General features: G+C 34.7%; 5 protein-coding genes across 24 annotated transcripts; 1 reads left to right on the top strand and 4 right to left on the bottom strand.

Annotated features, from left to right (window-relative positions):
- The first annotated feature begins 626 nt into the window (after positions 1-626).
- LOC110808952 (uncharacterized) lies at positions 627-7,179 on the top strand. 3 transcript variants are annotated; one of them, XM_088214747.1, is made up of 9 exons: positions 627-925; positions 2,825-3,577; positions 3,918-4,346; positions 4,441-4,499; positions 4,801-4,875; positions 5,345-5,447; positions 5,557-5,619; positions 6,305-6,415; positions 6,700-7,179. In XM_088214747.1, exons 1-9 carry the CDS (start codon positions 851-853, stop codon positions 6,925-6,927), a joined length of 1,896 nt encoding a protein of 631 aa, XP_088070873.1. In that variant the 5' UTR covers positions 627-850; the 3' UTR covers positions 6,928-7,179. The 3 variants fall into 3 exon arrangements, with proteins under 3 accessions (XP_088070873.1, XP_021890303.2, XP_021890302.2); XM_022034611.2 differs by having other exon boundaries at positions 628-925; positions 3,915-4,346; positions 5,372-5,447; XM_022034610.2 differs by having other exon boundaries at positions 628-925; positions 3,915-4,346.
- LOC110808953 (protein FAR1-RELATED SEQUENCE 5-like) lies at positions 5,684-11,941 on the bottom strand. 17 transcript variants are annotated; one of them, XM_022034624.2, is made up of 5 exons: positions 11,786-11,941; positions 7,483-10,582; positions 6,966-7,118; positions 6,641-6,877; positions 5,684-6,226 (listed from the first exon to the last, which is right to left on the bottom strand). In XM_022034624.2, the coding sequence occupies exon 2, from the start codon at positions 10,576-10,578 to the stop codon at positions 8,134-8,136; it is 2,445 nt and encodes an 814-aa protein (XP_021890316.2). In that variant the 5' UTR covers positions 10,579-10,582; positions 11,786-11,941; the 3' UTR covers positions 5,684-6,226; positions 6,641-6,877; positions 6,966-7,118; positions 7,483-8,133. The 17 variants fall into 17 exon arrangements, with proteins under 17 accessions (XP_021890316.2, XP_021890306.2, XP_021890309.2 ...); XM_022034614.2 differs by having other exon boundaries at positions 6,966-10,582; XM_022034617.2 differs by having other exon boundaries at positions 6,641-6,873; positions 6,966-10,582.
- A 542-nt stretch (positions 11,942-12,483) lies between these two features.
- On the bottom strand, positions 12,484-13,315 carry LOC110808997 (uncharacterized). Its single transcript, XM_022034694.2, has one exon. It carries the CDS (start codon positions 13,208-13,210, stop codon positions 12,590-12,592), a length of 621 nt encoding a protein of 206 aa, XP_021890386.2. The 5' UTR covers positions 13,211-13,315; the 3' UTR covers positions 12,484-12,589.
- An 838-nt stretch (positions 13,316-14,153) lies between these two features.
- LOC110809005 (cystinosin homolog) lies at positions 14,154-18,596 on the bottom strand. The gene is made up of 8 exons (XM_022034712.2): positions 18,363-18,596; positions 18,110-18,242; positions 17,436-17,525; positions 17,207-17,331; positions 16,852-16,894; positions 16,340-16,457; positions 16,202-16,251; positions 14,154-14,553 (listed from the first exon to the last, which is right to left on the bottom strand). Exons 1-8 carry the CDS (start codon positions 18,479-18,481, stop codon positions 14,416-14,418), a joined length of 816 nt encoding a protein of 271 aa, XP_021890404.2. The 5' UTR covers positions 18,482-18,596; the 3' UTR covers positions 14,154-14,415.
- Positions 18,597-20,184: 1,588 nt separating this feature from the next.
- Positions 20,185-24,535, bottom strand: LOC110809009 (cystinosin homolog). 2 transcript variants are annotated; one of them, XM_022034716.2, is made up of 8 exons: positions 24,319-24,534; positions 24,073-24,205; positions 23,366-23,455; positions 23,137-23,261; positions 22,768-22,810; positions 22,259-22,376; positions 22,121-22,170; positions 20,185-20,588 (listed from the first exon to the last, which is right to left on the bottom strand). In XM_022034716.2, exons 1-8 carry the CDS (start codon positions 24,435-24,437, stop codon positions 20,451-20,453), a joined length of 816 nt encoding a protein of 271 aa, XP_021890408.2. In that variant the 5' UTR covers positions 24,438-24,534; the 3' UTR covers positions 20,185-20,450. The 2 variants fall into 2 exon arrangements, with proteins under 2 accessions (XP_021890408.2, XP_088070801.1); XM_088214675.1 differs by lacking the exon at positions 20,185-20,588 and adding an exon at positions 21,452-21,750 and having other exon boundaries at positions 24,319-24,535.
- Between the last annotated feature and the right edge of the window lie 644 nt (positions 24,536-25,179).

Raw genomic sequence — 25,179 nt, 5'->3', positions numbered from 1 at the left:
ATTTAAAATGTGTTGCTTCAAATCAACATGAATTTCATATAAGTTAATTTTATGAATTATTTTTTTTTTGTCTTTTAATTGAATTAGTGTAACTTATAAATAAAATCTATAAAATTTTGGATTTATTTCAAATGTAATTTTAAGATATAGAATTTTATATAGCATTTTGGATTAAAAATTCTCCAAAGAATGCACTTTTAATAGTGATTTTAATAATTTATTGCACTAATTTATTATGTTAAATTAGATTATAATTTTTTCAAATTAATAGACTTGAGTTTCAATTAAATTTTAAAACTAATTAATTCTGTAATTTACCCTAAAATTTATTTTATAATTAAATATGCATAATAATTATTGAGACAATCCAAAAAAAAATAATAAATAAACCTAAATTATTATTTAATTTGGTTGACAAGTAGATGGCAGATTAATAATAATAATAATTCACAAATTAAGCTAACGGCTCCTTAAAATTCAAATCTTTCCCAACAAATATGAACGTTGAAGGGATCTATTGATTTCCCCCACGTGGGTCCCACTCCAAGCTCAAAATAAATTTGTCAGCTTTTTCCAAGCATGGTTTTTTAAGCCGACTCCACTTGCCATAATAATATATAAATAAAAATTCCACTTCCACTTTTTCTCCATTTTCCCTCACCTGATCTCTTCAGCTTTTTCCTCCAAACAGCAACAACAATGGACCCCAAACCCATTTGAATTTCAAATTTAAATCCTTTCTTCAGATTTTTCCTTTTTTTTCTTTCAAAAGACCCAAAAAACGGGGTAAAAAATTATTATAAGAGTTAAAAAGAGTTTGGATCATTTGAGGTTTGAAATTCTTTTGACAATGGGAGAATCTGCTTGTCTCATGCAGCCATTCTCTTATGCTGCAGGCATTCCCAATGAAGATCAAGCTCAAGAGGTCAGTCTGTCTGTTCATGTTTCCTGCGTTATGGGTTTTTAAATTTTGTCTCCTTTTTTATATTTTTATTTTCAAGTTTCAAACTTTTTTGATCAATAATGAGTGTTGGAGTTGTTTGCTTACTGGGTTTTTCTGTTTTTCTGATTTTTATGTCACTTTGAGCTGAAATGTGATGGATATAGTCTTAGTCAATCGCACGTCATGGCTTGGTATCCTCGAAGTGAATCACTCTCCTCCCAGATAATTGGATGCATCACTTTCCTAGAAAATTGGACGTGTTTTTACCAGTAACCAAACGGATTTTTCTTGAAAAATGCATGTAGTTTTTGGCTATGAAGTTGTTTCATGACATGAAATTATTGTGAGTGGCAAGAATGAGTCTATAATACCCAGACAATCGGATCTATTGGTCTTCTTTTAGCACTTATAAGATCACTTCTAAGATTAACCAAACAAGATTTTCTTAGATTTGGGCTATAAAGTTGCTTCATAATAGGAAAACATTTATTGATTTATTTTGATTGGCAAGAATGGTATAATACCCAGAAAATTGAATTTGTTGGTTTTAGTTCAGCACTTTTGCTAATAACCAAAAAGACTTTTCTTAGTTTTTGGCTATAAAATTACTTAATAATGGGGAAAAAAGATTGATTTATCGTGATTGGCTTGATGGGTATGAATATAATCCCAAGAAAATTGGATGTGTCATCTTAATTTGTGAATCTTGCTTAGAAGCTGTTTGCTAGTAACCAAATGATTATGTGCTACTACTGAAGCTGTTTGCTTAGTGGGTTCTTTTTATAATTCCTTTTTCATGGCACTTTTGAGCTGAAGATGGAGGAAAAATATAATTCTGAAAGGGTATGAGCTTAGTTATTTTAGGTCATGGTTCAATATCCAGAAAATGAATTACTTCCCAGAAAATTGGATGTGTTCTAGCATATAATTGACTTTTTTACAAGTAAACAGACTGTTCTTAAAAAGAAGTGATTTTTGCTTAGAAAGCTGCTTCATTATATGAAATTATTGTGAGTGGCAAGAATGGCTGATAATACCCAGAAAATTGGATCTGTTGATCACAATTTGGTAATGTTGCTAGGAATTAAACATGATTGTTCTACAAAAGAAGTATATTATGAGAATTAATTAGCTTATTGTGAATGGAAAGATGGGCATGGCCCAGAAACTTCTCTGTCTTGGTTTTAATTAGGCAATTTTCGTACTTACCAAACAAGATTGTAAATTGCTCTTTCACAAATATATAGGTTTTTGGCTATAAAGATTTAATTGTGAAGATAGGCATAATAATGAGAAAACTCTGCTTACTGTGACCTTTTTTTGGCTTTTTTTTTAACTTTGATGGGGCTCATGTAGTATGACATTATAGAACATTGTGTCATCTAAAAGAAGGGTATAATACCCAGAAAATTGGATGTTTTGAATTCTTAAGCTATGTTTGAAATAAAAAAATTTTGGAATCCATTTGCAAATTCATATTTAAATCTTTTCATATTGAATTCGATGAGGAATTTGACCAATCTGAAATATGAAATTTACAATTTATTGTTTCCAATACTGATGAAATTTTATATAAAGCAATTTTGATCATTTTAAAGACTATTTTTCGTTAGACTATGTGCAGATTTGCAAGTGAATTCCATAAAAGTTCTGAATTGATTTTGAAAAGAATCTTAATTTAGTACTCTTACTGGTGACCAAACAAGATTTTTCTTGGGGAGAATGAAGTTTCTTGCTATGAAACTTGCTTCATACTATGAAAAATAATTGATTTATTGTGAGCGGCAAGATGGTTATGATTTAGTAAGGTGACTGAACTTGATGTAGGTTTGTAAGTACTACAACCGTGAAACACTGTGACAGTATCTGCTTGTTTTGCAGGGTAACCCAATTCATGCTCTTGGGCAGTCAATTTCATTTGGGAGGTTCATGTCAGAGTCTCTAGCTTGGGAAAAATGGTCAACCTTTTCATCACATAACAGATATGTTGAAGAAGCTGAGAGGTATTCTCGCCCTGGATCAGTTGCCCAGAAGAAAGCTTTCTTTGAAGAACATTACAAGAAAGTTGCAGCTGCTAGAAAGGCAGCAGCTTTACTCGAGCAAGCAAATGGTACCTCAAATATTGCTCTTGATCAGTCAGAATCTGAAGGCAGAGATCATGACATGGTAACTCAAGATCCACAAATGCTCAGTGTAACTTCCCAAGAATGCAAAGTCAGAGACCATGACATGGTAGCTCAAGATTCACAGATGCTCAGTATAACTTCTCAAGAACCTGTCAATGAACAAGAAGAAGTTACGGATCTAAACAATGAGGAAAGTTCGGTTGTTGAATCTAATGGATTAAGCTCGAATTCAAAGATAAAAGTGTTGGAGAATGACAAGCTTAAAGAAGCTGATCAAGTCACTGAACAGAAAGTTCTGGTGGAAAATTCCATGAGAGTGGACTTGTTGAACAAGCTTGGTGCTAGTAATGGTAATGAAGTCAGAGATATGGAGCTTAGCGGACCAGTACAGAAGGAAAATTATGTCAAGATTGAATCACCAAAGAAACTTGGGCTTGTTGACAAGGAAAAGGAGGTTAAGGAATCTAAGCTTGGTAGAATGGAACAGATGGAGAAACCTCTAGCTATGGTAATCATCTGAATTCATCTTTGATACTTGTTTTCAGGTTTTCCTCATGAAATAAGTTGATAAGATGACTTAATTTATTATTTATATGCTGATAGTCTTGCTATTATTCTTTCATGGCATTTCTGTGCTGACTTGGTACCAAATCAAGTTACCATGACTCTTACTCCTTGACTGTTAGGTTTGCTAAAAACATCTCTGAGATTTTTGTAACAAATCCAAAAGGTCATTAAGCATAAATGACAGAAGTTACATTACTGAGTCACCATAAATTTTTTCGTGCAATTCATACTGTTGTTACTCGTGTTCATGTTGGTGTTATGGTGTGATGACAATACAGCAGGATTCTAAGACTGCCCAAGATTGTTCATTGTCAACAAGCAAGAAAAGACCGACATTTTCTTCCTCAAAGTCATCAAGTTATGGAAGAGGTTCCAAAGTGTCATCTTCATCAGTTAAACCCACAGCTCCAGTTCATTTCAAGAATGAAAACGATGCTACTCCAATCGCCAAGAAATCAACCATAGATTCAGCTCCAGTTCATTTGAAGAAGGAAAACAATGCTACTCCAATCACCAAGAAATCAGCCATGGATACAGTGGATAAAAGAAGAATGACTCCAAAGTCAAGCCAGAGGTCATACAACTTCACACCTGCTAAAGAAGTCAATAGATTAACGTCGAAAATTATCAGGAAGATAGATGGCTCGAGAATTGGTTTCAATTCTAAAATGCCCAAGGAGGTTTCAACTCCTCTACGGACTCCAAACACGGTGCCATTTCTTCTCTATGTATCTTTAGCTTCTATACAATATAATCAGAAATCTTTGTTGGCAAGTTAACATTTGGTTCATTTTATAACTGCAGGCTTCAGTGCAGCGAGTAGCAAAGTCTTCGATGATCACTCCATTGTCAGAAAACAGAAGGTAAATGAAGCTCCACCAATTCTTAAACAAATAATATGGTAGTGTGTTTAAAATACTATACCAGCAAGGTATAGTGCATGTTACTGTAATATAATAATATCCAATATTATGTTTGGTAACTTGAAATTTTACAAGGACTAAAGCTCAAGACAAACTAATATGGGTAGCACACATTATCAACCTTACAATACAATACAATACTTCTTTTTGTACTGTCTTTATGACATAAGTACTGTACTATAATGCTACCAAACACTTCAGAATTATTTCATTTATGATTTGTACTGTACATAAAATGCAGTGCAAGGATGGCCCCTGATTCCTCAGCATCGCGGAGCAAAACAGTTCGATCAAGATGGAACTTCCTCCCTACCGAGTAAGGAGTTGGTTGCATTGTCTTTATTTCTATATAAGTAAAGAAACTTTTATAGTAGTTAGGAACTTATAGACAAAGCAAAAGATGTGCTCCTTACATAGCACAGAGAAATAAGTCACCCACTGAGGAAACTTGCTATGCAAGTAATTGATATTGCTTTGAACTAGTTTCTTGGATTAACAAAAATACCTTCTGTTTTTGCATTTTGTTAACCTTCTAACAGTTGGTTAACAAAGAAAAAGGAATTATTTTTGTAAAAAAATAAATAAGGGAACATTTTTTATTTATGTTTAAGTTGGAAGTATAAATTACCATCTTTTTCGAGTAAGAGAAGTTCCTAGTTCTACATATTATCTCGTAAATTGGTGCCTAAGTTCCAAAAGCTTAAGGAAATCAAGAAACAAGTTTCCATGAGTTCATTTATTTTGAAAGGGACCTTGAGTCCTGATTATTTGTTTCTTCATGCCAGTTGTTCAAAGTTTTTGAGTCTCTGCAGAAACAAACCACAGTCCCCGAGTACATTTACACCTTTTGGCTTGAGAGTAGAAGAGCGAGCTGCAAGAAGAAAAGAGGCAAGATTTGAAATGTTGAAATTTTAGTCCTCTTCATTTGAAGGGGGAAAATCAGTTATATTGTTTTAGTAAATTGATTCTCTGGTTTTCTTTCTTCTCCATCTTTCAGAAGCTTGAAGAGAAATTCAAGGCCACTGAGGTAAAAAAACAGCTGCAGCAAGCAACACTCAAGGTAATTGATTTCAAGCAAGTGCTGGTCAAACCAAGTGCCTAGCCTAACACCTCCAATTTGCCTCTTTTACCAAAATCTTGTTAGATAAACAAAAAATAATAAATCAGTGCTCTCAATGTGTTTCGTTTACATTTGTTCGTATTTAAAAAATCAACCCAGAAAATACTGAACTGTCCCAAAGAAAGTTTAAATTGCAAGTAGCAATACAACCATCCGGGATTCTCTTGCACCTTACACAGAAAAAGTAATATCAGGATTCCTGACATACAACATCTAGCAAACTAGCAATGCAACAAATAGCAGCTGCTGCTATTTGAAAAAATTGTCAGGACTACTAGCAAACACAACTAATATCCTCCAGTATCACGTAACACATCCTGTCCATTTTATCCTCTTGACATTGTTTAATCCCCATATGCAAACACAACTAATATCCTCCGGTATCACGTAATATCCTGTCCATTTTATCCTCTTGACATTGTTTAATCCCCATATGCAATGGGGAGTTATCAAGTTGACATCTGGGTTATTCATCCCTGGCTGTCCGCGTGACAATATGCAACCTGAACTCCAGTTTGTTTACTCTTTTTCTTCTCCTTCGCATCTGCTAAATAAACACACAACAGGTATAAAGAACTATTAAGCTCGATATTTGACAATTAGTGTCCTTGCATTGTTTTGGCAGGAGAAAGCAGAAATAGAAATCAAAAAGCTGCGGCAAACGCTTTGCTTCAAAGCCAGGCCACTGCCTGATTTTTACAAAGAAAGAAGAACACCAAAGAACCAGACAGAAAAGGTAAGGTCATTTTTATTTTCCTCGAATGAAATGATTTGGCAACAAGGATGGTGGCTATCTGTAAAGACGTGTGATGAAGTTGCACAATATATTCTGTTAACAATCAATGAGATAACTTATGCCAACACAGCAGATTGATACAAACAATTCCTCCATCAACAGCATTTCCATATTTCCCTGCAAAAAATAACATCCCAAACAACATAAGCAGGAGTAATGGCTTACCAGAATTTTGAAATTTTGCTCAGAGATAACTTCTGAAGGTTCATTGGCGCGTCCTGCAGGTACCATCAACACATCCTGAGTCAAAATCAACGGCACTAAGGAGAAAAACGGGTCCCAGCAGCACCAGCATAGTCCAAACCAAAACCTCTCATCCTCAGAGATCCTCAACCAAGAACAGTAGCTCCAATCATGTTCAGGCAAACAATAATCAAGCTTCAGCTCGTTCTCATTCACTGCCTGAAACTACCACTAGTGAGAATATGTCTCGAAATATTCAGCAAGGATAAGCAAAAACATATTAACTGTTATATGTAAGACAAGGAACCTGTGTACCAGAGTGAAAGTCATGCGTGAGGGACTTTCATTCTCAATTAATGCCAACTCATCTATGCTCGCCAAGATTCTTCATGTAATTAACTTTAAAATTGCAGCCAAGATTTCATTGTATCTTAAATATCAGCTGGTATAAATGTAGGCACTGTAATACCATCCATGTAAATCAATTTGATGAGATGAATGCTGGAACAAGATTTTCTCAACTTACATACAAATTTAGAGTTAATATGGAAATTATCAAGAACCTGTGATGATTCCTGAGGTTGCAGGAAGATACACAGATATTGTTCAAAATGATGAATGGAACTGCCTCATTTTATAGGATGTGTAGTTAACCCAAAAGGTAGTCATTCTAACAAACTAGTATGGGCGTTGTAATACGACAACAAAAATAAACTTTGGTTAGGCCTACCTCAATAATGAACAATAACTTCAGAAATTTTCAAGGAGACAATTTCCAGTGTCAATAGACCTGCACGTCCCAAACATCTATCTCATTTTCTTACCTCGCATCATGTAGTGTAAATAGTATCTTCCATTACTTGAGGGAATCTAAGTTCTGCCTTCCAATACAGCTGTGATGAGAGAAATTGACAGAGAATATGGAATGTTCCAGGAAGAATTTTCAGCAGCATCAGAACATAGGCATTGACTAGGCTACGAGGTGTGAGCTAGAATTAGATGACTGTAGGAGCTGCTTTCCTGCTACAGTACATGAAAGCCTCAGTAACTATCTATACATCCCAGGAAAAGAAATTCAAGGTAAAAAGAAAGGTCTGAATGTGCTCCCATGCCCAGGCAAGAACAGATTGCTTCGGTCATCACAAAAGGTCATGCACTTCATCAGCTAAAGGAAACTGAATCAAGGTTCGTGTGCTTATGGAAGTTTAAAAGATTATAGAATGGAAACATAAATTCTTCCATATTTTATAATACAGATGAAAGATATTTTATGTACTTGATTTGCAATGCAACTACAGAATTATTTGGCCAGCCTGCTCTCTCTTGAGTCTTGTCATGAATTGTTATTTCTTTACATGAAATGCAGGCTTCATCATAAATTAACCAGTTCTAGTTCTGAGACCTTATAATTTTCAGCTCCTCTCAGCCAATTTGCAGTCTTTCTCATGTGATGTATACAGAAATTTTGATGGTACTTATATCCTTGCATCTCTGGTCCACCTCTTCAAGATGAATTGGATAGGGAGCATCTTGATATTTTTATAATCCAGCACTTTAAGAGCATGACTGCACAGGACTCCCATGAACTCAAATTTCATACAATTGCAGGCAACTTTCATGTCAGAGAAGTTAAAGATAACTCTATATTCCCGTAGTTGCCTGAATATGCTTACTTTATACTCAATCACTGGTCCAGTCTCAGTGCCTTGGTCGATAACCATATTTAAGCATGTTTCGTATTCTTGCTGAAACAATTCGAATATCTCAGGTGTGTATAGATCCCTTGCATGCTTCAACAGAATAATATCCCCTATCAGTCTCGGCATATTCTGACTCATATTATAATTAGCTTCCAATTCTTTGTAATGCCAATTACTTACCAATTTCCCAAAATACTTTAAAAACGAAAGGACATCTGTGTCAAACTTTAGATACTTCTTCAAATTAGAATCAAAGCCTTCATACAGCCGGGAACCTTTTATGCCAGCACAAAAAATATGCCTTCTATATGCCATGGCCCATTTCTCTCTATTTTCAAATAACTCCGTCAGCCACTCATTTTCCCAAAGACCATAAACATCGAGTAAAACCTTCCATGCATTAATGAAGTCTTCTTCTTCCTCATGATAAAAGAGGCAACTGCTCACGTCATTTACGAAAGAACTTGAGCCTGCAAACCCAGGGCTTAGTTGTTTGAGTATTTTTTGGTATACATGCCAAACACATATCCGATGATCTGATTCTGGAAATACTGAGTCAATTGCCTCTGTCAGGATAGGATCTTCATCACTGACGAACGTCTTTGGTGTCTTTCCAGACATCGCTTCCAGAAAAGTTCGAAATAGCCACTTAAAAGAATCAACAGTTTCATCATACAAAAGAGCAGCACCAAAGACCACCATTTGTTGATGGTGGTTCACACCAATGAAAGGTGAAAATGGTCGACAATCATTATTTAATCTACAGGTTGTATCAAAGCAAACAACATCACCGAAATCACTATAGTCTACCACCATCTTTGCGTCGGCCCAAAATATGTTAGCAATTTGATCTTCAGCATCAAGTTGCATAGCATAAAAAAAAGATGGATTCTTGGCTTGCTTTGTTTGAAAATATTGCTGCAGTCTTCCTGCTTCACCTTCTTTCATTTCTCTCGTACGTTTTGAAGATAGTCTACTACTGTAATCAATAGTATTATACCCATGGTCAACACAGTCCCTAACTGATTGACATGAAAATTCAGAAAACAATGTTGACTGGTCTTTAGAGCCATCTTGTGCATTGCTTTCAACAACTTGGGCTAAAGCTACTCTCTTCTGTGATCGTAACATGCGAACCCTAGATGCAGCAACAAGTTCATGATTGTGCTTTTCTTCGAAATGAGTAACACGATATTTACCATCAGGTTGACGTGAAATGACCAGTTGTGCTAGACAACCAATTCTTGTTTCCTTTCTAGGTCTCTTCACATTCAAATCCCTTTTGTCTTTCTGCCGAAAACCCTCTCTGAAACAAGTGAACCTCCTTGATGCCACACCACCATCTATCTTACTCCTATTTACATAGTCTTTACGAACGCTAAAACCTATTCCCCCCGCATATGAATTATAAAAATCATATGCGTGATTTTCTGATTCAAAACCCATTCCAAGCTTTGGCACCCCATCCATAGACGAAGAATTTGCTAAGTCAGCTTCAACAGCCTGGGCAAAGGTTAATCTCTTTTGTGATGGTAACATATGCGCAGTACATGGGGTCACAAACTCATGATTGTGTTTTGTTTCAAAATGTGTGACACGGAACTTCCCATTAGGTTGACATGCAATAGTCATATGTGCCAAGCAACCACTTCTTGTTTCTTGCCTGGGTTTCCTCACATTTGCATTATGCTTAGTGGGCCGATAACCTTGCCTATAACAAGTGTACCTTCTGGAGACTACTTGACCATTTATCCTACTTCTATTCACGAAATCTTTCCTAATGCTGAAGCCTTGCAAGATGGCATATCTACTGTAGCACTTGTATGCATGATCTTCTGACTCAAACTCCACCCCTACTTTTGGTACCACATATGCATTCACAGGAAACCCAGCCCCTGTGACATAATTAAAGGAAACATTTGGGCTCTCAGACTCTGGCTTGCCGTCAACATCCATTTCACACTTGCTAACAGGGGAAACCTGTGAGGTCTGGCAGCTCTCACCATTACTCTCCATCTGACTCTTACCAAGAAAGGAAACATCTGAGCTCTGAAAATCAAGCTCAGTTTGCATAACCATCTGACTCTTTTCCACAGAGGAAGTTTCTGAGTATGGGCACTCCTGCTCATCATTAATTTCCAACCCCTGCGGTGGTGAAAGCTTATTTTTAGCATCTTCTTTCAGCGGTTGAATGGATATATTAGGCTCAGCATTTTCCATTAACCTGTATTAGAAAAGAGGAGACCATAGAAAAAGCAGCTCAAAGTCAGGTACAAGAACAAATCTACATAAATAACAGTTAAATATACAGGATGTTGAATATCGACAGAGGTCTCCATAACAGAGGCTCACCACAAGCATACATGGAAAAACATCAAACATCAGGTCCGTCAATTTGTTTTTTAAAAAAAATCACTTGATATTCTCACAATGGTTAAAAGAAATAAAGCATAAGAAACAAGGTGAGCTCCATATTGTTATCATAAAAATTAGGTACCATCAAGCTTCACAGGTATGCTATATTATCATATATGCACATATAAACATATTTATACACACACACACATTTACTGCCAATTTATAAGCTGTTTTCTTTCACTCATATAACTATCTAATTTACTTTATTAATCCCAAAGATGAATAATGAAGATATTTATTCAATTTATTTAACTTATTTTTCTAGAACGAAAGGCATAGGGAAAAGAAAAGTTTATGTTTCAACGAATCACACGTAGAGATATTGATAAAACACATAGAGTTAATGGTATTTCATAACTAATTGATTGAGCAGCAGCTCGCAGACCACCTAAAAAAGAATATTTATTATTTGATCCATATCCTGACATAAGAAGTCCAATAGGAGCAATACTTGAGATGGCAATCCAAAAAAAAAAATACCGATATATATACAGTTCAGTGCAAAGCAATACCTTTCAAGGCCAATGAACAGGGCGATAAAATGCAATAAGAGTGACGAAATACCAAAAACCCGAAACTGAAATCACTTCATAAAGCAAATTCTTTGATTTCCTAGAAACAAACAAACAAATAAGTAAACTAACAATGTGACTATAACCAGTAGTCAATTCTCAATATTTAAGCAAACAAATACCAACAACAACAGACGAAAATTCATAGAACTGAACTCAGCATTGAATTGAGTAGTTCAGAAATTACGCACAAAAAAGAATATTATATATATAGAATAATTTTCAATTTTTATTATTTGGCTCGGTAAAGCTCTTTAATTTGAAGAGAAATCAGACAGAAAATTAAGACTGACAATTTTTTCCAACAATTTTCTCACAAACAAACAGAGTTCAATCATAAAAACTCACCTCAAGCATTGACCACAGACAAGGAGATTCGAAAGAAAGAAAGAAAGAAAGGAGAATGGAAATGATACGGTGTTAACAAGAATGCAAACCTCCTGATGCTCCGGCACTATTGACGGAGGAGATCTTCTGATGTTTGTCGGAAATGGCGGGAGTAACTAGAGCTCTGTTCAGAGCAAGGGAGTAGCAATTGGAAGAATTGTAAAAATTAGGGCTTTCTCTGTTCGGTTAGCGAAAAGGAAACAGGCCGGGTCCTCGTGATGTTCGCGTGACACCCACGTGGATTCATCTGACGTGGCTTCTTCCTATTGGTTACTGAACTCCCGCCTTATTTTGACTTTTCCTTACATTGAATATTTTTTGTCAGTTTTTGATAAAATTATTTCTGGACCCGACCAATAAAATAATTTCGACTATTTTTTATTTAATAATATACGTAACTGTGACGTGGAAATATATTAAAAAAATTTATTTAATTGTCGAAACATATTTTTTATATAAAAAATTATTATTATTATTATTTTTTCACAGAACTGTAGATTTGATTATAATTGTTATGTAATTTATCTTAATATATATTGTGTAATCCGTCACGCAATTGAGATTTCATCATATATATATATATATACACAAAATAAAAACAAAAGATGTCCCACACGTATCAAGTACCATTGAGTAAATGATTCAATTACGTTAATTATATGGAAGAAAGTTGCTTATATTTACATTATATATGTGTATGTATATATATGTGTAATGATGACAACGAACATAACTAATGATTTATAAGTTCTGAAACTGAAAATTTATTAGAAGGAACTTAAAATTTCACATCAAATATAAATTTACAGATTAAAATACAATACAATACAATACAAATACAAATAAGTTGGACTTCACATTTCTTCCACTATACACCAACCTTCGTCTCCTTGAGCTCGATCTAAGATGATTTCCACGTCGCAAAAACTGAAGTCGTCGTCATCTTCCAAACCATTGTTAGTGTCGTTGTTATTGTTAATTTCTTCTTTAAATGAAGATTGAGAATCGAATGTTGATTTATCATGGATTTGGTCATGTACGTCGGAGTGGTTATCAGATTCGTTATCTTCAAGATCATGATCGTAGTCATCTACGTACATGGCGGACAAATCTTCTAAAATTCTAGAGTTAGAAAATCCAGGTAAATTCGAACCTATACATCGATCGACGACCTTCCAAGATGTCAATTTATAGTTGGCAACGACATCATCAGACTTAAGCTTGTAGGAGCCTTTGGTCTTGTCTTTGGCCTTGCGAGCAGGATGGATGTGACACCCAAAACATTTAGGCCGACTGCATTTGCCTGTAAATTTAGAATGATTTGTGGGTTTGGACTGCACCTTGGTAAATAATCCAGCGGTGGGAAGAGAATCAAACTGATTTACAAACTTAGAGGCGGGCGGTCTGGGGTCCAAGGGGGATGGGAGGATTCTACATGTTCGAACCATACCATGTTGGCGACCCTCTCTCTTCATGTTGGGGAACAGGGAAAAAGACAAAAAGGGTGTGAGGTTTTAGATGAAATGGAGGAGGGGAGGGGGTAAAGGAGAGATTTGGGTTTGGGAATTTATATAGAGAAGATAAGCTTGAGAAGCAAGTTAAGATGTTTGTTCGGGTCAATACTGCGTGTGGACAAAGAAAAAAGTAGTGACAGATCATTTGGATTTGAAAAAAAAAAAAAAAAAAAAGGGGGAAATAGGCAAGCGAGATGCTTGTTTCAAGTTAACTACCTATACAATGTGATCACGTTAATTTCTACGTACACTATAATATATATATATATATATATGCACACACACACACACTGTTTGATGCAGATCAGACTCTTTGACAAAACCCAGCTCGTTAAGCATCCTCTTGGTTATGTCATGATCAAGATACTTACTTTAATCTTGATTAAGTTTTCAATTAACATTTTAAAAATTTTCTGAGCGAATATTCGAATGTAAAATTCGTATCTAATTGAATGAATTATTAAACACAAGAAAACAATCATCATTTCCCCTAGAAGTTTTCAAAAAGATAAAAAGGCCCTTCCATTATTTATTTCCTTCCTGAAACCGACCAATTCCTTTCTTTTATTCTTTATTTGGCCCATTTCTTCCATTATTTATAAGAATATGGGGTTTTTGAGGCATAAAAAATGGATTATGAAAGTAGAAGAAATAGTAGCTCAAAACCAGATCTCAAGTGATTATATTATTAAACTTTTTGCAGTGTAAGAAAATTCATTTTCTTTTCATTCCCCTCCTAGTAATCAACCAGACCAACTTTGCTTACATCAAAGAGCATTAACCAGAAAAAGAAGCAGAAATGTTATGGTGAGATTGAGGCAAATACAAAATGAAGCAGACACCCATATGATTCTTCAATCCTAATCACTCAAAAGTGGTAACTACAAAGTTGTTGGATACTGTCTGAGCAAATCAAATAATTTCATAATATAATAGAAGGAAATGAAAGAGGCTTCCAAACTACTTTGATTCGAAAGAATCACAATCCCACTCCCCACGGATCGATTGCTTCCAGCACGCGGAAGAAATCACTGTATTCGTATTCAGTCATTACTTTTCACAATACTAACTGGCAAAGAAACATTACTAATGTGTTTTCCCTGTATTTTTGTATTGAAATTTTATGCTTTTCATTCTATAAAACATTACAAGCCTAACTCAAAATCCTACGCGCTTTCAGTCTCTTGCTGATCAATGAGTCCTTCTGTACTCTCGTCATTGAATCTTGGAGAGACGTGGGTTCTCTTGTCAGGATACAACACATAATGTTGACACATGAATAGAATGTCAAAGAATATGGACACCTGCAAAATGTAATGCATCAAGCGACAAAGATAATATACTGCAATCATGTTGTTCGTATCTTCAAGGTAAGAAACGGATTATTAAAATACTAAAACCTCGGAATGACCAATGCTTATTTCACTCTTATAGTAAAATGTAATGCATCAAGCGACAAAGATAATATACTGCAATCATGTTGTTCATATCTTCAAGGTAAGAAACGGATTATTAAAATACTAAAACCTCGAAATGACCAATGCTTATTTCACTCTTATAATGCACTCTCTCTTGACAGCAACAATGATGTCTACTTTCAATGATATTTCTTTCACTCTAATTGATATGAAATGAAACAGAAAAAGTTTTTTGTACTCTAACAAAATTCATTTTATTTTTATGCCAAACAGTGTCTAATCATCCTGCACTTCATTCCACTCCTACTAATCAAAAAGAGCGACCTTGCTTACGTCAATGAGCACTAACCAGCAAAAGAAGAACTGGTATGGTAAGGTTAAGAGCACATAAATAGAAAATGAAGCAGATACCTACTAGAATTCTTCAATCCTAATCAGTAATCACTCATAAGCCAAAACTAGCAAACTGTTGGATACTGCCTGATCAAATCAAAATAATTATTATATAATACATCAAAGAAATGAAACAGAGGCTTTGAAATCACCTCGATTCAAAAGAATCACAGTTCCACTTTCTATACACTGATTGCTTCCGGCACTCCAGAAGAATTCATTGTGTTCTTATTCAATCTTTTCTTGCATGCAATATGCAAATTTGAAAATGAAACAGTGCTACTTATGTTTCCTATATTTATATACTGATGCTTTATATTGTTCATCACCTTAAACATTAAACTTCTAACTGAATCCAACATGATTTGGAGAGGCATGTGTTTTCTTGCCATGGAACAATGCAATTTTGACTTTTGGAAATAATGTCAAAGAATTATGCATATCTGCAAGATGTATTAGCATGATACATCAAAGCTAATATACTTCAGTATGTAGTTCATTCAAGGGCTTAGATTAATAAGAAATGGATATTAAACCCAGAAGTTGCTTAGAGATGAATATGCTAATTTCCCCATGGTCGTAACAGGTTTTGGTAATCAAAGCACCCAATGAATTATCTGCAAATTTCAGAGTGCAGCTTTTCTCATTCAGGTGGCAGGGGCAAGGACTTTAATTACATCCTTAATGAGGAGTTTGGTCCAGTCTAAACAGTCTGGACTGGGCTTAGTATCTGTTCAAGCCAACTTTTTTCTCCTGCAGAATAAGAAGCCTTGGGACTCCACCAGAATCTGGCTCATCAGCAAGTCTAAATTAAGCCCTGAACTCATCAGGTTCAAATATAATCTAGTCAGAGGCAATTTTCACTTTTCTTTCATTTTCTATGGTTGAAGTTGAATATCTTGCATTTCAGGATGGCGAAGTTATTTCCTCCAAGGCAAATGTAATTTAAGGAATTCTAGATTTTAGCAGAAACTTAGAAGAGACACAATTTTCATTTATGGGAAAGAATAAGTAATTCACCAAAGAAGCATGGTTCTAGTTTGATATTTATTTTTTCTTAAGAATGTGATCCCAAGTTGAACCAGTGAGCAGTTAGTGAAAATGAATAACTTAGACAAGTAGGTAAGTTAGAACTGCATACCAAAGAAAGCAATGTCTTCCCAATGTTCCCATAGAAGTTCACCCAAGAATCTGGAAAGGCAACAATAGAATTAACATCAACTTGATGCTATAAATTTGAAATGGCAAAAAAATTTTGGCCTAGGAAGAGATAACGTACTTTGATCAATGGACTGCACTGTCATCTGAGCATAATTCGCCATACCCCCGATAAAATCAAGCAAAATATTCTCAATGCTGAATCCATCTGTACTCTTTCGCGTGAAGTTCATTATTGCCTGTATTTTGTACCTTTTGTTTGTTAGAAATCACATGGAAATCAAGAAACAAACAAGAGCAATGATATCCATGTGTATTCGCCAAACTCAAAAACCAATGTCAGATTTCCAGAACAAAAGAAAATTAATCTCATAAAACTCAATATAGAAGTGGAAAAAAAGATTTTGATACAAGTGAATGAAGACACAATGAACATATTGTTCAATGTATTTAAGTGCATTTGCCAGGCGTCTTCAAGTCCTTCTGGCAGTTTAAACGGGCCTATTCACATAACTACTCTATGACTAAAAAGAATTAACAATACAAAAGCATGCTTTTCCTGTAAATTCTGTATTAAGTAATCCAAAAAGCCCATACTCAGCAGCTTATAATACAAGGAGAAACAATGTTAACCTGGGGGATATACTTTATGAGAGTCATGAAAACCTGAATTGAGCTGCAGAAATATTTAAGAAACAAACAATTAGAAACGAATGTACAATATAAAAGGAAGTGGAAGACCATATGAAGTAGTTAAAAAAAGTTCTCACTCTGAGCATCTAGAAGCTAAACACAGCATTCTTAAGCTCTATGTTATGCGAGATCACAAGAGAATCATTCTCAACATAAACATATTTATAACTCCAGTGCTTCTACATTTATGCATTACAAATTCTTTCCCATGCTTATATTTCTATGCAAATAACCAGCAGTTAGTTTGTGTATGCTATTGCTGTTATTCACAGAGAACACCAGAAGAAAAACTTACTTGAAAATTGAGATGAGCCACAGCCAAGAATGACTAGGCAAAGCCACAAAGAAACAAACTCCGGCAGTAAACCACACAACAGAAATAATTGCACAAGAAATCTTGGATATCTTCTGACTTCCACGCTGCAAATTGTCATAAACAGCCGTCAAATTGCTTGTACAGCATATTTAAACAATATCAAAAAGGAAATTTTTGTGCAGTGAACTGAAAAGGGTAGACAGCTTACTTCATAGATAAATATTTGGAATAAGGTAATTGCTGTCAAGAGAACAGCATGTATTGAAAACGCAACATCGTTTGCTGCTACAGGTATCATCTGCAACATAAGCGGAAAATAACAAAATTAATGCAAATAACGAGGATTTCTCTAGATAAATATAATATATCCATAAAGGTATTGAATCAATGAAGCCTTTAACTTGTTCATGGTCAATTCTGGAAGACACTAAAGAAAAAGTAGCTTAACTCAACGTTATTCACAATGCAAGCCAAGGAAATTGCTTGAAGTAGAAGAAAAAACGGCACAAATGAAGCACTACTAGTGAAAAGCCTAAAGCACTTACATCTTGCTTTTCCTCCCTCAACTCCCCACCCAACCCTCCAGCACAAATCCAAAATCCAATAAGTTCTCAGCAGGATTCAATTATATCTTCAACTGTAGCATATGGCCGTAAGTTCTCAGGAACAGAAGTTCATAGTTTCAAGTTACCTTCAATTTTGATAACTTCTGGATCATATTAGTTGATAATCACCAAAATTACGACTCTGAGGATCTAAAAGTATATGCTACGAAGTAAATAGCAGCTTAAATCAAGAAAACTAAGTCCAATCCCACCAAATCGACACAGTTGATCTCGTGTAAAAGAAAAAAGAAGAAGGAAAAGGAAGAGAAACACAAACCTGATCGTAGCCGTATTTCTCAAAGTACTGCTTCTGTATAGTGGGACTGAAGTAGAGGCAAACGTTGTATATCATATACGATGAATGCTTCGTCAAATTCAACAACACGAAATCGAAATTTAACCCCACAACACTGCGCGATTCAATCAACAAACAAAACTAATGAGAACATCCCCGGATGAATCAGGATTCCAGAGAAAACTCATGAAATGAACCTACAAAGCAATCAAAAGCTTGAAAAATAGAAAATTACCATTTCCTTCGAAAATTCAAGACGACCTGCGGGTAGAAACTGAAGGACCACGAAAAAAACGCGAGCCAACCGAGAACTTCGTACGTGACTTCCAGCGCAATCGAATTCCACGAAGCCATTTCAGCCGCTCCGCCCTGTACGTCGGGGTAATTGAATTATCTCCCACAGGATTGGAACTCGTAGAGGGGCAATTTCCTGAAAATCACAGAGACCATTTTAATTTTCTTTTAAAAAGAACATCTCGGAAATGTGATTGAATCTCAGCAGTTGGTTTTGTGGGGCCCACATATTGGCGGGAATCACATGCTGACGTAGAGACAAGACTCGGGTGGCCTGTATCTAGCTCTATTTCGGGTTTAGGTTCATGAAATATTAAAATGTGAGCCACGTTTTTTGCCTTTTTACTAAATGGGCCTTAGTTTTATTCGGAAGTCCAATTGAGCCCAAAATTTTGCTCTATTTGCAGTTTTTTTTTTTTTAAAAAAAAAAAAAAATCATATATTCGGTAAAACTAAAATTCAATTTAGTTATTACGATCGTATCAACACACTAGTGAATTAACTCTTTAGTCTCACTGAATTAAATATTATACGTTTATCATCACCAGCTCACAATACACCACAAAATGACGAGTTTTTAACGCCATGTATTAGGCTCCGAATATCTCAATGCCAACCAACTTAAGTAAAATACGTGTTTAGTTTAAGGAGAACGTGTATTTTAAATAGTGTGAAATTAGTCAACCATTTTGTTTTAGTTGCCTTAAAAGGACTGCAAGTTTAACAAACGGGTGGGGGTCAAAAATTATTATTCAAAAATCTTTACCGAAAAATTAGTTGACTTCTGACTGAAACCTATCACGTTTAATTTAATCTAATTTAATTGCCACAACTCCCTATCGGTACTTTCGTAGACTAAGTCTCTGATCTCATTGAATCAAATACTTTAATTTTGTCATCATCAGTATATAATACACTACAAAATTACGAGTTTTTAATTACTAATAAAATCTAAACTTATTAACTTAATCCAATTTAGTCACTCTAATCATACAAATACACTAGTGAACTAAATTTTTAATCTCATTAAATCAAATATTATAAATTTATCATCGTCAATCCACAAAACATTACAAAATGAAAAATTTTATAATTACTAGTAAGATCAAAACTTATTAACTTAACTCAATTTAGTCACTGTAGTCTTACCAACATACTAATAAAATAAATTTCTGATCTTACTGAATCGAATACTATATATCTATTATCATTAACTTATAATACATTATAAAAATAATACATTTTTAATTATTAGTAAAATCTAAACTCGTTAATTTAACTCAATTTGTTATCGTAGCTTTACCAATACACTAGTAAATTAAATTTCTAATCTTATTAAATCAAATATTATTAATTTAATCATCATCAATCTATAATACACCGCTCTTCCATTATTTATTTCCCGCCTGACCAGATCAATTCCTTTCGTTTACAAAGATTTGCCCCATTTTGGAAATTGGAAGAAGATTAAAAAAAAATGGATCATGAAAGTAGAAGAAATATTAGCTCAAAACAAGATCTCAATTGATTATATTATTAAACTTTTTCTCTTCACAATAAACAATGTCTAATCATCCTGCAATTTCATTCCCCTCCTTGTAATCAAATAGATAAACTTTGCTTACATCAAAGAGCATTAACCAGAAAAAGAAGCAGAAATGTTATGGTGAGATTGGGGCAAATACAAAATGAAGCAAACACCCATATGATTCTTCAATCCTAATCACTCAAAACTCGTAACTATCAAGCTGTTGGATACTGTCTGAGCAAATCAAATAATTTCATAATATAATAGAAGGAAATGAAAGAGGCTTTGAAACTGATTAGATTTTGAAGAATCACAATCCCACGCCCCACAGATTGGTTGCTTCCAGCACTCCAGAAGAAATCACTGTATTTGTATTCAATCATTACTTCTAAACAATACTATCTGGAAAAGAAATATTACTACTAAGTGTTTTCCCTGTATTTTTATATTGAAATTTTATGCTTTTCATTCTATAAAACATTACAAGCCTGACTCAAAATCCTACTCGCTTTCAGTATTTTGCTGATCGATGAGTGGTTCCGTATTCTCCTTGTTGACTCTTGGAGATACATACGTTTTCTTGTCAGGATACAACACATAATGTTGACACATGAAGAGACTGTCAAAGAATATGGACACCTGCAAAATGTAATGCATCATGGGACAAAGATAATATACTGTAGTCATGTTGTTCATAGGTTCAAGGGCCTGGATTAATAAGAAATGGATTATGAAAATACTAAAACCCGGGGATGACTGATGCTTATTTCACTCTTATAATGCACGCTCTCTTGAAACCAGTAATGATGTCTATTTTCAATGAAAGATAATTGATATGAAATGAAAAAAAAAAAAGGTTTTTGTATCCTGACAAAATTCATTTTATTTTTACGCCAAATGGTGTCTAATCATCCTGCACTTACATTCCACTCCTACTAATCAAACAGATCGACTTAGCTTATGTCAATGAGCACTAACCAGCAAAAGAAGAATTGCTACGGTAAGATTAAGAGCACATATATAGAAAATGATACCCACTAGAATTCTTCAATCCTAACTAGTAATCACCAATAAACCAAAACTACCAAACTGTTGGATACTGCCTGATCAAATCAAATAATTATTATATAATACATCAAAGAAATGAAACAGAGGCTTTGAAATCACCTCAATTCAAAAGAATCATAGTTCCACTTTCTCTAGATTGAATGCTTCCGGTACTCCAGAAGAATTCAGTGTTCTTATTCAATCTTTACTTGTATGCAATATACAAATTTGAGAATGAAACAGTACTACTTATGTTTCCTATATTTATATATTGATGTTTTATATTGTTCTTTATCTAAAACATTAAAATTCTAACTATATTCTGCACGATTAGGAGAGGTATTTGTTTTCTTGCCAGGATAAAATGCAATTTTGACTTTTGAAAATAATGTCAAAGAATATGCATATCTGCAAGATGTATTAGCATGATACATCAAAGCTAATATACTGCAGTATGTTGTTCAATCAAGGGCCTAGATTAATAAGAAATGGATGTTAAACCCAGGAGTTACTTAGAGATGAATATGCTAATTTCTCCCATGGTTGTAACAGGTTTTGGTAATCAAAGCATCGAATAAATTATCTACAAATTTCAGAGTGCAATTTTTCTCATTCAGGTGGCAGGGGCAAGGCCTTTGGTTACATCATTAATAAGGAGTACGGTCCATTCTAAACAGTCTGGCCTGGGCCTGGTATCTGTTCAACCCAACGTTTATCTCCTGTAGATTAAGTAGCCTTGGGACTCCACCAGAATCTGGCTCATCAGCACGTCTAAATTAAGCCCTGAACTCATCAGGTTCAAACATAATCCAGAGTAGATGAACTTCAGAGGCATCTGTCACTTTTCTTTCATTTTCTTTAGTTGAAGTTGAATATTATGCATTTCAGGATGGTGAAGTTTTTTCCCCCAATGCAAATGTGATTTAAGGAAATTCTAGATTTAAACAGAATCTTAGAAGAGACTCAATTTTTATGTACGGAAAAGAAAGAATAAGTAATTCACCAAACAATCATGGTACTAGTTTGATTTTTATTTTTTCTTAAGAATATGATCCCAAGTTGAACCAGTGAGCAGTTAGTGAAAATGAATAACTTAGACAAGTAGGTAAGTTAGGACTGCATACCAAAGAAAGCAATATCTTCCCAATGTTCCCATAGAAGTTCACCCAAGAATCTGGAAAGGCAACAATAGAATTAACATCAACTTGATGCTATAAATTTGAAATGGCAAAAACTTTTTGGCTTAGGAAGAGATAACGTACTTTGATCAATGGACTGGACTGTCATCTGAGCATAATTTGCCAGACCCCCGATAAAATCAAGCAAAACATAACCAATGCTGAATCCATCTGTACTCTTTTGTGTGAAGTTCATTATTGCCTGTATTTTGTACCTTTTGTTTGTTAGAAACCATATGGAAATCAAGAAACAAGTAAGATCAATGATATTAATGTATATTCACCAAGCTCAAAACCCAATGTCAGATTTCCAGAACAAAAGAAAATTAATCTCATAAAACTCAATATAGAAGTGGAAAAAAAGATTTTGATATAAGTAATGAAGACACAATGAACATGTAGTTCAAGGTATTTAGTGCATTTGCCATGCGTCTTCAAGTCCTTCTGGCCGTTTAAATAGGCCTATTCACATAACTACTCAATTATTAAAAAGAATCAACAATATAAAAGCATGCTTTACTGTAAATTTTGTATTAAGTAATCCAAAAATCCCATACTCAGCAGCTTATAATACAAGGAGAAACAATGTTAACCTGGGGGATATACTTTATGATAGTCATGAAAACCTGAATTGAGCTGCAGCAATATTTAAACAATAAACAATTAGAAATGAGCGTCCAATATAAAAGGAAGTGAAAGATCATGTTATACACGAAGCTAATGAAGTAGTTAAAGAAAGTTTTCACTCTGAGCATCTAGAAGCTAAAACTAGCATTCTTCAGCTCTATGTTATGTGCGATCAAAGAGAACCATTCTCAACAGAAAAATACTTACAACTCCAATGCTTCAACATTTCTGCATTACAAATTCTTTCCCATTCTTATCTTTCTATGCAAATAACCAGCAATTATTCTGTGCACGGTACTGCTGTTATTCACAGACTACAAAGAAGAAAAACTTACTTGAAAATTAAGATGAGCCACAGCCAAGAATGGCTAGGCAAAGCCACAAAGAAACAAACTGCGGCAGTCAACCACACAACAGAAATAATCGCAAAAGAAATCTTGGATATCTTCTGACTTCCACGCTGCAAATTGTCATAAATATTAGTCAAATTACATGTACAGCATATTTAAACAATATTAAAAAGGAAATTATTATACAGTGAACTGAAAAGTCTAGACTGCTTACGTCATAGATAACAATTTGGAACAAGGTAATTGATGCAAAGAGAACAGCATGTATTGAAAACGCAACATCATTTGCTGCTACAGGTATCATCTGCAACATAAGCAGAAACTAACAAAATTAATGCAAATAACTAGAATTTCTGTAGATAAATATAATATATCCACTAAGTTATTGAATCAATGAAGCCTTTAACTAGTTCATGGTCATTTCTGAACAACACTGAAGAAAAAATAGTTGAACTCTTTTTATCTCCAAAAACAATAGTTCAACTCAACATTATTCACAATGCAAGCCAAGGAAATTGCTTGAAGTAGAAAAATCAGCACAAACGAAACACTACTGATGAAAAGCCTAAAGTACTTACATCTTGCTTTTCCTCCTTCAACTCCCCACCCAACCATCCAACACAAATCCAAAGTCCCACAAGTTCTCAGTGGGATTCAATTATATCTTTCAACTGTAACATATAGCCGTAAGTTCTCAGCAACTGAAGTTCATGGTTTCAAGTTATCTTCAATTTTGACAACTTCTGGATCATCTAAATTCATAATGACCAAATTACGACTCTGAGGATCTAAAAGTCTATGCTACTAAGTAACTAGCAGCTGAAATCAAGAAAACTAAGTCTGATCCCACCAAATCAACGCAATTGATCTCAAGAGAAAGGAAAAAGAAGAAGGAAAAGGAAAAGGAAAAGAAACACAAACCTCATCATAGCCATATTTCTCAAAGTACTGCTTCTGTATAGTGGGACTGAAGTAGAGGCAAACGTTGTATATCATATACGACGAATGCTTCGTCAAATTCAAGAACACAAAATCGAAATTTAACCCCACAACACTGCGAGTCAATCAGCAAACAAAACTAATAAGAGCATCCCTGATGAATCAGGATTCAGAAGAAACTCAAGAAATGAACTGCGAAGGAATCAAAAGCTTGAAAAAGAAAATTACGATTTCCTCCGAAAATTCAAGACGACCTGCGGGTAGAAACTGAAGGACCACGAAAAAAACGCGAGCCAACCGAGAACTTCATACGCGATTTCAAACGGAATCGAATTCCACGAAGCCATTTCTGCCGCTTCGCTCTGTATGTTCGGAGATTTGGATTGTCTCCCACGGAATTGGAGTTTGGAGAGGTGATATTTCTGAAAATCACAGAAACCATTTTTATTTTCTTTAAAAAAAAAAAAAAAAAAAAAAATATCTTGGAGATGTAATTGGGTCCATCAGTTGTCTTGTGGGACCCACGTACGGCGGGAATAAGTGCTGACGTGGCTACAACACTTGCGTGGCCTCTATCTAGCTTCATTAGGGGATAGGTTCACGAGATCTTATAATGTGGGCCACGTTTTGGCCTTTTTACCAAGTGGGCCCAGTTTTCTTTAAATAGTCACCATGACACGTGCCTTTTTCCATAAACACAATACGTTTAGCGAGACTTAATTTGATCACCGTAATAAGATATTGATTTATTAATTTAACTCAATTTAGTTATTAGTGTTTTATTAGTGAACTAAATTTACGATCTTATTAAATCAAATATTATATATTTATCATCGGCAAACGTTGTATATCATATTCGATGAATGCTTCGTCAAACTCAAGAACACGAAGTCAGAAATTTAACCCCACAACACTACGAATCAATCAGCAAACAAAACTAATAAGAGCATTCCTGATGAATCAGGATTAAGAAGAAACTCAAAAAATGAACTGCGAAGGAATCAAAAGCTTGAAAAAAAAAATTACGATTTCCTTTGAAAATTCAAGACGACGTGCGGGTAAAAATTGAAGGACCGCAAAAAAATTTTA

Source organism: Carica papaya, chromosome 1, assembly GCF_054855325.1.
Source record: "Carica papaya isolate Zhongbai chromosome 1, ASM5485532v1, whole genome shotgun sequence".
NCBI classification, from domain to species: domain Eukaryota; kingdom Viridiplantae; phylum Streptophyta; class Magnoliopsida; order Brassicales; family Caricaceae; genus Carica; species Carica papaya.
This window is presented reverse-complemented; position numbering and strand designations above follow the sequence as displayed.